The 14,348-nt window shown below is 46.6% G+C and overlaps 2 protein-coding genes across 7 annotated transcripts; one reads left to right on the top strand and one right to left on the bottom strand.

The window, feature by feature from the left end:
- Nucleotides 1-3,856: 3,856 nt before the first annotated feature.
- On the bottom strand, nt 3,857-11,577 carry arl13b (ADP-ribosylation factor-like 13b). Of its 4 annotated transcripts, none has more exons than XM_068590729.1 (10): nt 11,187-11,577; nt 9,936-10,006; nt 9,430-9,679; nt 8,985-9,090; nt 8,400-8,602; nt 7,951-8,065; nt 7,627-7,780; nt 7,015-7,137; nt 6,293-6,361; nt 3,857-5,138 (listed from the first exon to the last, which is right to left on the bottom strand). In XM_068590729.1, the coding sequence occupies exons 1-10, from the start codon at nt 11,243-11,245 to the stop codon at nt 5,065-5,067; spliced, it is 1,224 nt and encodes a 407-aa protein (XP_068446830.1). In that variant the 5' UTR covers nt 11,246-11,577; the 3' UTR covers nt 3,857-5,064. The 4 variants fall into 4 exon arrangements, with proteins under 4 accessions (XP_068446830.1, XP_068446831.1, XP_068446832.1 ...); XM_068590730.1 differs by having other exon boundaries at nt 3,857-5,024; XM_068590731.1 differs by lacking the exon at nt 6,293-6,361.
- On the top strand, nt 11,526-14,340 carry LOC137794112 (gamma-glutamylaminecyclotransferase-like). 3 transcript variants are annotated; one of them, XM_068590736.1, is made up of 2 exons: nt 11,526-11,690; nt 13,682-14,340. In XM_068590736.1, the coding sequence occupies exon 2, from the start codon at nt 13,704-13,706 to the stop codon at nt 14,172-14,174; it is 471 nt and encodes a 156-aa protein (XP_068446837.1). In that variant the 5' UTR covers nt 11,526-11,690; nt 13,682-13,703; the 3' UTR covers nt 14,175-14,340. The 3 variants fall into 3 exon arrangements, with proteins under 3 accessions (XP_068446837.1, XP_068446836.1, XP_068446835.1); XM_068590735.1 differs by lacking the exon at nt 11,526-11,690 and adding an exon at nt 12,352-12,436; XM_068590734.1 differs by lacking the exon at nt 11,526-11,690 and adding an exon at nt 12,352-12,452.
- The last annotated feature ends 8 nt before the right edge of the window (nt 14,341-14,348 follow it).

Genomic DNA, 14,348 nt, shown 5'->3' with positions numbered 1-14,348 from the left:
GGAGCTGCACTGCCCCCTGCAGGCCGGAGGACGCGGCAGCGCGGGGTGAACGCTCCCTGTGGGCGCCACCTACTGCCGCGTGAGCCCCTCCAGCACACCAGCACACCCAATTACCTTCTTCTGTCTCATTTTAAAAGACAGATGCACACACCAGCAGCCAGAACACGACTCCCTTTCATTCGGTATGAGCTCGTTCTTCGGCCCTCTGGGGTCTTCCATGACAGGTTGAGTTCTGTTGACACACAGCTCACCGCTGGCACTTTTTAAAAAAACAACATGTTACACTGATATTAGAGATCTGACTATTGCAGATGCACACACACAGACACACACAGACACACACACACGGGGCTGGCCTGGATACCCACTCCCCGCTAATGCTTAGACTCTGATGTAAGATGAAAGGCACATTGGTTGTATAGCGACGGCTTATCATCGTAATGAGTCCTAACACCTCTCTCTCCTTCAGAAATGGATTATTTGTCCTTTTTTTTTTTTTTTTTTACCAGCGCAGGAAGAGAGGAGTGAGCTTCCTGCAGTGGGCCAGCTGCCTGCAGCGAGCAGTGCCGCTGCATTTAAATACACGCAGATTAAATGCCACGATGGCGATACGAAACTAGCACCCAATTAGCTATAAAATTAGACCATTTTTCAGGAACAGATGCCAGAGAGAGGATTTGGGTCCAGATTTGAGAGAATGTCCACAACCGTGGAGGTTGGGAAGCGTTGGTAAAGATATATACGATCAACTCCGTCGATATGAAAATGACTGAGGGGTTTTCTAAGCCGCGTGTGCGCAGAATACGATCAATTTGAAGGATTATTGAAAGGAATATCCACACACACACACACATACACACACGTATTGGATCTCTGCACGCAGTCAGAGTCCATCAGCCCACACGTGTCCTTGACTGAGACACTGAATGCTGTTGTGCTCATCTAGTATAAGCCGCTTCATATAGAGGAGCTTTAAGGTATACTCGGGAGCGTATAGATACCAGCTTCATGGGCGCTTCGCGGCCTGCAGAGTCGTTTCACTCCCGTCCTTGAATTCCAAACACTTCCTTTCCTTGAGAACAGTTGTTCGTGTTCAATGCAGGGAAGAGACAAGAGTTTGGAGACGATAAGCGAGGTCGACGGGACAGAAGGGCCGGCTCCGGCTCCACAAACACTCCATTGTAGGATGAAGTTATTGTTGGTTCTACCGTCGTGGCATTGGTTTTGTACTCGCTCAGATGGAAGGAAGTCATTGCTTCTTCAATAAATACACCGACTTAATTATGATTCAATCTCAACATCACATGTGAAAAGTATGACATCATCTTGTGATCTTCCATGGGTTCTAAAGTCACTCGCACTTGTTAAATATATACGACTGTATTTGATTAATTCACCCGCAGTATTTAATTCAGTGTCAAGTCTCCAGCCGCCGTGTTGAAGAAGCACTACAGGATGTTTTGAAGCATCATGTGACTAAATCCAACGTGCTATATGTGCAACAAAAGACGGGCACAACAGCCCAAGCATATTTGATCTCAGTTATCGCTCCTCGCTGTTGCCAAGTGATTTAACACAATACCGATTGCACCTACTCGCCGCTCACGAGAGCTTTTATGTGTGTCTGTGCAGCTGTAGGTCATTCCTGGGTGGGGGATGTTGGCGGTGCACAGGAAGTGATGTGTTTTGTGTTCCCAAAAGCAAAAACAGAAGAAGAACAAAAATGGTGCCGGACACATTTTGATTGAGCGCGGGGAAAAAAGCACGACAATTTATGATGAAACTGCAGTAACGATGTGCTCAGATTAAAAATAGTAGAATATGTGTATTCATCCTCTCAGGAGAAACGAGCTGAGCCTTCAATGTTTAGAAAAATAAATATCCAGAAGTCTTTGAAAAGCCCTAAAATATTGTTTGACAACACTTCACACTGAAAGTGTTCCCAGAATCCTTCTTACTCTTCTCTTTTAACCACTGAGGCTACCATGCTACCGCTCAAACATAGTGAAATGTACAGTAAATGTGGAGGTCAAACAATGTCTGCCAGAGGTCACAGATGACCTTAAGTGGGTGATAAAGGTCAAACAACGTTCCGTTCATCTCCATTCATTAATAAATCTGCCACCTTATCCATATATAAGCGGCAGTGTCTGTGCAGAGCGCGCCTGTCCCTTTAAGAGCTCCTCTCGTGTCCCTGTGGCTCACCTTGATGTCAAATTATTACACTTCTGACGCAGCCACAATGGAGTTTGATAGCAGAACATTTTCATACCATCAAACTCCACACCTACATTTGCACAACAATGCAAATAGACCTCCTTTGTGGAAGGCGAAGAGATACCAATTTCACCGCTGACAGAATCCTCAATAGACTAAAATGCAATGCAGCCTCATTTTATAAAGCTGCTTGAGGCCTTTTTTGGGATAATTTGAACGACTGTAGTGGGCCACACAAAGGCGCTCACTTTTCCTTGACATAGAAACTTCCTCTGTGCTTAAAGTTGCTCTCCACAAAACTTTAAGGTGTTCGCTGAAAGGCATTCTGGGAAGTAGCTCAAACAGATGCAGACAAGCAGGTTTGGAGGAGGACGGGGAGGAAGAGAAGGAGGAGGAGGGAGGAGTAAATTACAACACTTCATCACCAAATCGCTCCAGGAATGGACCCGACGCAACAAATTGATATCAAGGAGTGCGCGCGCATAATGAGCGCTGGATTGGTGCTCGAAGGCATCTGCTTAAGGGCACCGGCGCGTCTGCCGCCTGCCCCCCGTCCTGCGGGGCTCGGCATCGGTGGCACGAGCGCCGCGCGACACCAGGGGAGAGCCGTCACGAGGCGGCGCGTCGTTGCGCGCGGAGGTTGCTGCAGACAGATGTTTGACAAAGTCTAAATGAGGATACGGAGCCACAACTGTATCTTTAGAGGGTGTCTCATCAGCCCTCTGTAAATGTGTAATTACGTCGTCAGGAAGAGGTTTAAATCACCCCGCATCCTTTTTGAGAACTGTTTTACTTTTGCATCTCGCGTATATGCATCATTCCGGAGCAGGTGTCACTTTTTTCTTCTTCTTCTCCTTCTTCTTTCATTTTAGCGCTGCTTTTATGACACAGAACGATCCCGCGATGACAAATGTTTTCGCCCGAGGGCAGTTTAATTTGTTGTTAGTGACAAATGAGCCGCTGCGCCGCGTGACCAGGAAACAAAAAGGGATGGAGTGTCCGGGCCCCGCGCGCGCGTTTTCTTACTGTAATGAGTTCATTCAGTTCCTTGTGCTCACAAAGCATGACTCCACGAGGCGGATGCGTTTACCACCGCGAGACGTTTATTAGATGGCAAAAACAGGATTGTGCTGCAGAAGCGCTCGCCCCAAATCTGACTTGATTCATCAGACACTTTAATATATATTTATTTGTATATGTATTTTTTGCTTTGATTGATTTTTGTCATGAGCTGGGGAAGATGATGATGGAGAACCCAGGTGAAGGGGTGTCACGCTTTTTTTTTATACCGGTCTTGACGATAATTTATTCATGATATTTCAGAATATAGATATCATGTTAATAAAACAATCCAGGGCCTCTTACGTCATTATATACACAAGGTTATGGACTCTTAAATGTAATTAATTTACTTAAAAATGGGACAAAACACACGTTACATTTTTCTCTCTTTTTTAATAGATATTGGGATAATATTGTAATGTAAAAAAGCTTGAGGCCTTTTTTTTTATAAATCCACTTATGCTAAACACTTCTTAAATATCTCATATTCTCACCCTACCATCTTTTCATCAGTGACAGTGTTAGTGACATAGTAATTATAATCTCGTGAACAGAGGAACACAACAGCAGTCGAGACTTATATTTAAAACATCTTTAATTGTGCGGTTATAAAAGTCAAACTGGGTAGAAAAAAATATTTCTTCTAAACTTGTAGCGCGTTAAGAGAGTGAGTGATGTACTTTTTTCAAAAAAACAACAACAACAACAACATTGGGAGTTTTAAAAAGTGATATTTTGCTACACGTGCTCTCGGGTGTTCTGACCCAATAATCGTCTGTTCCAGGTGTTAGACTCCTCCCACCGCAAACTCTTCCAAACGCGCACAAGGCGAACTGGGGCAACGTTGTGTTTTGATATGTAATTTTAGCTTTTTTTCAAAGAGGAAACGGGTGCAGAAGACACTGCGAGAGGAGCTGGGAGGCGGCGAGTCTGAGGCCGATTCCTGCCTCCAGAGAAATATCACTTTGAAAACAGACACACAGTGTAAACAGCAGAATGCGTATAAAATCTGTAGCCCTGTAGACACATATACTATCACATGGTTACATGTTTCAAACAATAAATAAGAAGACGAGCTCCTTTATGAAGCTGCCGGCAAGAGGACGCGGAAGATGTTCTCTTTTAAAAACAGCTTTCACAAACCCTTGTATAACATTCATTGCTAAAGTTGACCAAAAAATAACGACGACGTTGCGTAACGTTTCTGTGTGCAGTACAGCGTAGTGTAGCAAATTACTCCCGCGTTGTAAAAAGGGAAATGTTTGACATTTAAAAGCACTCAGCTGTGAAAAAAAAAGCCACTTACGAGCCGAGAGAAACTCTCACGCACCTTTGTTTACGCTACAAAACCCACGGTGCAAAAAGAAACGAATACGGTGGTGTTTAATGGCGGCGTGTATACAAATCCATTATTCAGTAAAAGACATATATAAGGTTATAGCGGACATATTTACATTCTTTTGTCAATTCAAAAGCATTTCAGTCGGACGAATGGAGTCCATCCCGCCTAACACTGATATTTAAAATACAAAATGGAAAAAAAAAGTCCCTTTTGTCGAGCGCAGACGGAACCCGGTGTCAAATGAGTTCAGGCAGGTTCAGACATCTCCGTTTGTGGAAACGGCTCCCGAGCAGGACTTCATTTCCCATGCTGCTCCTTGCGTTTCCTGTCTCGTCGGCTCCCGGCGTCAGCCGGCGCGCGCGGCGGCGTCTCCGCGTGTGCGGCGGCCTCTACACGCCGCCCGCTTGAGACAGAAAGCAAAAGAGGAGAGCCGTGATTGGAGGTTAGAAAACGACGTCGTGAGCGTCGCCGTTAGGCCGCGGCCTGTTGGCGAGAGGCGGGAGAGGCTTGAAAAGTTCTGTGGAGGGGATGGGAGAAAGAAAGAACAAACAAAAAAAAAACACACAAAAAAAGGTTGGCTACATTAGTGAAGTACATCCACCGAGTCCTGAAATAGAAATACAGCCAATGAGCGCTCTCTATCGAGAACAGTGTGAGCAAAGAGAGGATCGGTCAGGGCGGAGTTGGGGTTGGGGGTGAACACACAGAGAAGCCTTTGAGTTAAATAAAGATGTCCGCCACCATGACGGAGCCACACACATTCAAGCGTACGCCTGGTGAGATGCAAGGGGAGAGAAAGACAGGGATGTGTGGGTCTGGGACGCTCATTAACAGTCGACACACGGCGTGAGCCAGAGTCCAGTGTTTCCTCTGTAACGCCACATTGAGCACAGCGCCGTTGAAATAGTCAGGAGGTTCTCCGGCAAAGAACTAATGTAGAGCGACTATTTATGGGAAACGTTGTAATTTTAAATGATAAAGCTGCGAAAGAACATGCTGGAAATGACACCCAGCGCACTACTCAATGGTGAAATGTCCTGAAAGTCTCTACATCTTCTGCAGCAAACTAAAAAGACTTATTTTTTGACTATACGTTGATTAAAGAAAGTCGTACTTGACGAGTACTTAAATGGCATCGTAAAAGTCGGGTTACAAGCCGCTATTACCTTCGGTGGGTGTCTCCGCTAGCTACCAAATGTAGACAGCTAGCGCTGCTGCTGCTAACTACCCGCTAGCTCCCCGCAAGCTCTCCGACAACCACAAGAAGGTAGCGGGACCGGCCCCGCCTCGTCGCCGACTTGGGCAGCGGGGACAAAGACAGTAGCAGCGGAGAGCTAGCAGCAGCGCTAACTTGCTACAGCGGGAACGCTCACCGAAGGTAAGAGCGGCTTGTAACCCGACTTTTACTGGAGTTTAACTTTCTTGAAGAAATTGTACTTCTATTATCCGAGTTGTTCTGCGTTTGTACTCGTAGTTGAATGCACTCATTGTCAGTCGCTTTGATCCAAAGCTAAATGAAATGTAACATAATGAAACACTGATTCAGTGAGTTCATCCACACAAAGACCAGGTTAGTGAGACAGTGAGCGTGAGTATGACGGAGAGGAAGTGATGTGCGATTGGTTAACAGAGGAGTCGTGAAGAGTGACCAGACTTCACCGGCATCTTTACCAGAATGTCGCGAGTCCCCGAGTGGTTCTAGTTTTGGCAGCCTAGAAACTTTGGGTGTGGCCCATCCCACTAAAGAAACAAGCAGAACAAACACACAGTGGTCAGCACACAGGAAGCGATGCTCGGACTTCCTCTTCACACCAGACGTCCACTCTGCTTCGTCCGACTCCTGTGCGGATTCGAGGGGATTAGGCACAGTGAAAGCCGAACAGCGACACTGGCTACTTCCTGGATAGAACGCTGGCTTCGTTTGAAACGGAAAGTATCAGACGTCGTCACGATCGAGCAGTGCAACAACAGCAAAACACGCAGCACTAACGCCGTCCTCCTGAAGGCAGAACGTGTAATCGCAATTAGATATTTTTTCTAAAATCGTTCAGCCCCTTCGTGCTGTATCGACGTTTTCCACCGGGGTTAACACAGCCTATTGCCCGGAGCCGCATTCCTTCCCACTGACCACATAGAGCCAAGTGTTTAGATGGGGTTGTGCAGAACTATTGAACTATTTATTGAAGGATTGCACGTTCTGCTAACTGGGTGATTAACACACTGTTTTTCCTCCAGCTGCTTCACGAGTGGAACCTCGTTAATGTAAAGCCGCCGGCAGCAGGAAATATTCGTTTTTTTTTTTGCTCAACGCGTTCTGGACGCGACCAGGAAACGGTTTCATCATGCTGAGATTTAAACAGAAGCTACAGAAGCGCTTTTAGAGGAGGACTGACCGGGAGGAGGCGGGGGGGTGGGGCTCTGTGCCGGCGCGTCCTCCGTCCTCAGCGGGTCCACCCGGTGCTTCCTCTTCAGGTGCAGCTTCCTCGTCTTCTTCTTGTCCTGCTCGCCTGTTTTAGCTGAAAGTACAGAGATTTTTACTCATGCGTTGCCTTTAAGGAAACTACAGATGTCTGCCTCTGTAGTTCTTCATAATCTCATTTTATTAATGTGTAATTATGTTCATCCATCCGTCAGACGCTCAGCGCTCCGAGCTCAGTGATGAAAAAAAGAGGAAACGTATCAGACGGCCTCTTAATTTGACTAGATATATTTTCATTTTTGAAAAAAAAAAGTGCTTTTATATTTATCCAAGAGTTGCCTTGCATCCATTGAGGTGCAGAGCCAAAAAAGAAGCAACGAGGAGACTCTTCAAAAAGGCGCTGCCGCCACGCCTCGACCCCAAAAAAAGACCTTTTTACGGAACTTCTAACTAAATATTTTGTCAGAAAGCACATTAATCAAACTGTTGAAGAAGGAGCCAAGTGATTCAAAACCCCGGCTTGTTTTCCAGCGATCACAAACCAAACTAGGTCATTTGGAAACGATTGAACATGAAAAAGGTTCACCTGAACCGGCTTTGTCCGGCGTTTGTCTCGAGTCGTCTGGCTCCTCGTCGTCCTCTTCCTCCTCTTCCTCCCGATCGGCGTCCGTCTTCGAGCTGTTGGTGCTCGCCTCCTGTAGCTCTCCTTGCCTCCTTCGCTCCTTCTCTTTATTGTCGTTCTAAAAAAGAAAAAGGAACATGAAAAAAAAAAGAAATCTTTCCTCCGCTCTGACTACTACAGTACACACAGGTCACACACACACACACACACACACACACACACACACACACACACACACACACACACACACACACACACACACACACACACACACACACACACACACACCTCAGAGATCAAGTTGCTGATTGGTTGGAAGGGGCTGGAGATGTCCCCATCGTCGAGCTCCTCCTCCTGGATCTGCCTGCCCTCAAGCTCCGCCTCTTCCCGCTCCTGCTGGTCTCTGTGGACACAACAGGAAGTGAACTTCTCAGCATGATGCTGCTGCTGCAGCCCCTCCCGTACTGTGATCTGAGGTCAGATTTCATGACAGTTACGTCCGCCATCCAGCGGGACTTTTCTCTTTTCCGACCACCGTACGTCTTATTTATTGTGACTTCGGTGCAAGAGAGCGCGATTAAATCATTTTTATGTGCGGTGCAGATGGGGAGATTGCACCCTTTTCCTTCACATTTCTTATCTTATCGCCCTTTACTCCGCTAAACACTTCTATCTATTATTTATGATCCGTGGACGGCTTGGGTCCACGGATTCGGTTGTTTAAACCGGCTGCTCACCTCTCCTGTCGTATCTGCCGCACTCTCGCCGCCCGCTCCTTCTTGTCCTGGTCCTCCTGGGCGCGCTGCTCGGCGGTGTCCTTCTGCACGCGCTCAGTGATGGCCTCGTAGTCTTTGGCAATGTTGTTGAGGAGCCACTTCAGGCCCTTCTTGATGGACTTGTCCGCCTTTTTGCCGAAGCCTTGAACGGCAGAGCATGGCTCCTGGGGACACATATTGAGAGATTTAAAACAAACAAAAAAAGCATGTACCCTTGGTTAAGGAGCAGTGGGGCTGCCGCGAGAGCCGCCCGGGAAGCAGCTAGGGGTTAACTGCCTTGCTCAGGGGCACTTTGACATCTGAACTATGGAGGTACTGGGGATCAGACTAGGTACCTTGCGGTCACGGGACGACCACTCATCCCCCTGAGCTAGGGGCGCCCCAAAAAAAAGAGGAAAAAAGCTGCCATTCACTCCAGGAGGAAGGATCTGTGCTGCTGAACACAAGCCCGCCTCTTTGCCCATATATGGGAGAAACCATTGTGAAGCCATAGGCCCTTAATGTCATTCAACTGCCGTTCCGCAACAGGTGCACACACACACTTACGATCTGACAGAGACACTTGTTCTCGTTAACGAGCTTCTCTAACGACAGGTTCTCGATGATGTCGGCTTCGGCCAGCGCTCCCTCTTGGTCTTGTTTGTTGGCAAGCCTGAAAACGGAGCGATGAAGAGAGAGATAGAGAGAGAGGATGAAGAGATGTTAGTGATAGAAAAGGAGAAATAAATACAAACTTAAATCCCCCGTCTGTGACCATACTCGAGCAGCTTCTGTCCTGATTACTGATGAAGCAGAAGCCTGCAGTTGTTAAGCTGCAGTGCACGTTTTCAGCCACAAATTGGACCACGGACTCCATTATCACTTCGCCTGCGTGCTTTCACAAGTCACTTTTCTATACTTTTACCAACATTTTGAACACGAAACCTTTAAACGTTTTATTTTCTTTTAGCTTCCGTCACGTATATTGTCTTTTGACGGCGCGAAGGCTCACACTAGCACGGGTTTCCCGGCGATGCGCGGGTGCTGGAGGACCTCGGCCATGGTGTCGCGCGTCTCCTGGATCCTCTGGACGTCGCTGGAGTCCACCACGAACACCACGCCGTGGGACTCGGAGTAGTAGTTCTTCCAGATGCCCCGGATCCGCTTCCCGCCGCCCAGGTCGAAGATGGTCACCTCGAACTTGCCCTGCTTCAGGTCCACTTTGGAAAAGCCCACAGTGGGCGCCACGTCCTGGGGGTCCTCTGCGAAAAACGAACACGCAGCGACGGAGTTAGCGGAGCGTGTCGAAACTTTGAGTCAAAAGCGAGGCTTAGCCGTCTGTTTGATGTCAAATAAACATGATAATGAATATTAAACCGGGAAGGGGGGGTAGGGGAGGGGGTAAGTGAGGCGTCACAAGTTCAATTTGTGTATTATTTCAAGAAAAATGTGTATACATTATTAACATTCATTATTATACATTATTATACATTATTAACATTCATAACAAGTGCTAACCTCCTTGGATTCCTCGAACTGTGGCCGTCTTCCCTGCGTTATCCAGTCCAACCATAACCAGAGTCACTTTCCTGTTGGGGAGGAGGGAGGGGTGGAAAAATAAATGAATGCACATGAACACAGACGTCCCCATCAGTCAGGTCCCAGAGGTCTCAGTGGTCTCAGAGGTCGCAGAGATCTCAGAGGTCGTCCTGGTCTAAATGTGCAGCATCTGAAGCCACATGAGCTGGCACCAGATCTCATGATGGCGTTTAAGCCGATTAATAATCCGAATGACAAACGCGATCAGAGGTCTGCACAGTGAGTCAGCAACAGTCACGTGGTCAGCCAACACAAATAAAGCAAGGCAGAGGTACAAGCGAATGAGCTCAGAGCAATATTAATACCACCGATGCGTATTCGGATAATGTTTGGAGGAATAGTTGAACCTGGTTTACTTTACTGTCGTCCCGGATCATTTGCATCCCGGCAAATGGACGCACGCTGAAGCTCAACCGTAAACATAAACGCAACCCAGTCGGGTGTCTCTGAGCTAAATACTTAACTTTGACACCTGCGGCGGAAAGACATCAACCGCACGATCCATCTAACCGTCCTCTCGAGCCAACTGGTCTTCATCCGGGCAGCCGCTGGTTGTAAAACCTGACAAAAGGTCTTTCCAGCAACCTCGTACAACCCTGCGCTGCCAAACCTCTCACGGCTCCAGGCCGACAGGAGGAGACCCGCTGAACGGACCCGGCTGCGGGATTAGGTGAGGATTTCTGGCTAAGTCCAAAGGATCAGATGCCTCACAGGCACCACGTGGGTTAAGCACTGGCAATTACTCTGATTGCTTTACCACGCTTTTGTATCCAGTCCCAAAACAACTAATCCTGAGAGTGAAGTGTGTCGCTTCAAAAAGTGCACAGTTGACATAAAGCAGTAATAAGAGTATTCATCAAGAAATGTTTCGTTGATCAATATGATTGATCGATTAACTGATTGCTCTGGAGAAAAAAGGCCTAATAAGGACTTATTTAAAGTGCTTTCTACCAAACAGGTGTCACTGACAGCTATAGCTCATAACGGTAAATCATCGTGGCCCCTTCATGTCTCCAGTCAATAATCCACTGATCCCAGATCTGTTTTAATACACAGTGTATACACAGAGCATTGACAGTGACTCCAAACTAATACAGACGCGATCTGATTGTATTGATTAGGACAGGAGGGCTGGACACACGTCGACGTCATAGTAAAAAAAAAACTCACCTCGCGGGCTCTCGCCAGCGTTTCAGCCAATTGCAGCAGTTCGCCATCAGGCTAAACATCTCAGTCCGAGTCCAGACGATCAGCTGGTCATCTCTCTCTCTCTGTCTCTCTCTCTCTCCAGAAGATGATCGATTACGGACCTGAATCGGCTACATGGCGAGCTAAACTCATGACAAACACCCGCGTTATCGGCGTCACGGACGCGGTCAGATCACCAGATGTGTGGCCGATACACGTGATGACAGACGGCGTTCATTTACCGGGACCCTGAACGCAGCTGCGACGCGGGTTTGACTCACGGAACCGCGAGTGAACGCGGCGCTAGCGGCTGCTGGGGAGCCCGTCCGCTTTGTTTACGTGGATATTTTTCTGCTGCTAGGCTGCGGACGTGATGACGTCATCGGACGTGATTGACAAATCAGCGTCGACGGAAGCCGCGAGGGTTGTTTTTTTTTTCAGGAAGCGCGCCTCCTGCGGTCAATCAGGGGACCTACAGTTGTGATGGTAACGGGTTGTTTATTAAATGTCAATTATTTATGAATTTATTATTTCTGTGACACATTTAATAACTTTATTATGTATCTGTCAATGAGTGTCCACAAATATTGTTATGATATATATTTTCATTATACTTTATTAAATGTTCTGCAACGCATTTTGTATATATTGAGTATTTTCCATGCTTAATATGTGTGTACCTACTCCAAACAAATGTCCCCCTTGGAATGAATACGTCTATCTATCTATCTATCTATCTATCTATCTATCTATCTATCTATCTATCTATCTATCTATCTATCTATCTATCTTTTTTGAAACGTACATATCATCAGCCAGTTAAACACACAAATACAAATAATAAAACATATATTTAATGAATCTCTTTTTAGCTTCACCAGCATAAAAACATAAAGAACTGCCAGAAGATCTATTTTCTAGAAAAAAAAGGACAAAAGAGTACATAGTTGAGTAAAAAGGTATAGATAAAAAAAACTCTATGATAATAATAATAATAGTACAACACATTATCATAACCACCACTTCCACCAGCATCATTAAAAAAAGAGTGAATATACTTCAGTCTGTTTCCTCGTTGTTTTAGCGCCACCTGCTGTTTTCCACAAGTTGATCAGAGTTTTTACTGCGCATGCGCTGTTCCCTCGCATATGAATGGCCGCTGCACATTCCTCCTCAAAGCGAGTTTTTCTAGCTTGAGGAAATTTACGAGCCATCGTCTTCATTACATTCCGGTGAGACTCCTTTCATGTAAGATATTACGTTTGAATTGCTTTCAGCTGCTTTGCGTCACTTCACAGTTTACGTGCAGTTAAGCTGAGCCTTAGCTGAACTGCTGTTGGGGTCACGTGTGAGTGACAGTCACGTTCAACGCGTGAGACTTGAGAGCCCCGATACCTCCGTCATCTATCGTCGGGGGGTTTAAAAAGAAACGAAAGCGCCCCAGACTTATTTTTTTTGGCGTGAGATATTGGTTGTGTGGCGTGTGAGCGTGTGAAAACATGAAAAAGCGTGTGTCACACGGCGGAAGCGTGAGAGTTGGTGGCTCTGTGTAAAGTTATTGCAGGGTGAACTTGTGCTTTTACTTCATTCTTTCAACTCCACGAGCTGTATTTGAAAGCTGCGTTGACATTTATATTCATATTACAAAAGGTTAAGCAATTATTATATTCAAGCAACACAAACATAGCTCTCCACCTTCTCCAGCTGCAGCATTAAGTGATAATTACACATGGACACATCCATAATTATGATCAAATTTTGTATTAATCTGAAATGGGCCATTCTGGATGAGGACTATTACCTTTATACTTTTAATGCAGCACTTTGACTTAGCATTAGCGTTGTCTTGTATATACAAAGTGGAATAGTTTACGTGTAGTTTGCACGACCTTTACCAGCTTTAATGATCTCAAGACAACAGTGTGTTTCAGAGTTTATCTCTCACTGTGAATTAATTATTGAGCTGAAGTACTTTCCAGTAACAAAGTCCTTAAAGGTCAGAGGTCAAACATCTTTTAATCAGATCAAAGGCAGCGGGGAGATTACTACAAGATAGTTTTTTTAGTTTGAGGGATAGATAGATAGATATATACCAAGACTTTACAGACACCAAAAAGAATAAACTAAATAAAGAACAGGGATGAAAGATATATATAAGATATACTTTGCATTAGAAATTGGTTGTTTTCTTGCTTAATGCTTTTGTCTAACAAAAACAATACAAATAAGAACTTATTACAGCTCGTGAGTTTCTCAAATGTGTTACTTTCTTGGACAAAAAGATGTTTGACAAAGGAAAGCAGTAAATCCTCATATGCGATCAGCTGGAACCAGAGAATGTTTTGCTTAAAAAAAGGGACTAAAAAGGTTGATTAATTCCCAAAATACCGTCGTAATCATTCTGCCAGTCAGCAAATGGATCAACCTGTCTGACGACAGACCAGGTTGCTGAGTGATGCCCTTGCTGTCTTGTCCAGGTGCCTGCCGTCCTGCATCCACATGGCTCGCATCTTCGTCTACGGCACCCTGAAGAAGGGTCAGCCCAACTACTACCGTATGATGGAGCGCGCCAACGGGAGGGCGGAGCTCCTCGCCTCGGCCTGCACCGCCCAGAAGTACCCGCTGGTGATCGCCGGCGAGCACAACATCCCCTTCCTGCTCAACCTGCCCGGCCAGGGCCACCGAGTCCAGGGAGAGATCTACGAGGTGGACGACAAGATGCTGGCCTTCCTGGACGACTTCGAAGGCGTCCCCGCCATGTACCAGCGGACTCGGGTCACGCTGGAGGTGAAGGAGTGGGTGGGGAAGGCGGAGGCGGGGGAGAGGCCGGCGGCGGGCAGCGTCACCGAGGCGTTTCTGTACAGCACGACGACGTACCGGCCGGACTGGCCCTCGCTGACCCGCTACGAGAACTACGACGCTCACGGAGCTCACGGGCTCCGCTACGCGTCCCGGGAAGAACGGGACTGATGTCGCAATGAGACCGGCGGATGCGTGTTGCGCAATGCCGTCTACCTCCTGACAAACCGGCCCCCATGCATCCTGCAATACACTCCTGTATCTAGCTCTGACTTAAGTGTGAGCACTTCATTATTAAAGATGACCTAGAAAGCATGAACATTTGTTATTTGATGAATTACAGTC

Source organism: Clinocottus analis, unplaced genomic scaffold (assembly GCF_023055335.1).
Source record: "Clinocottus analis isolate CAN_PGR_092001 unplaced genomic scaffold, fCliAna1.0.p SCAF_24, whole genome shotgun sequence".
NCBI lineage: Eukaryota > Metazoa > Chordata > Actinopteri > Perciformes > Cottidae > Clinocottus > Clinocottus analis.
This window is presented reverse-complemented; position numbering and strand designations above follow the sequence as displayed.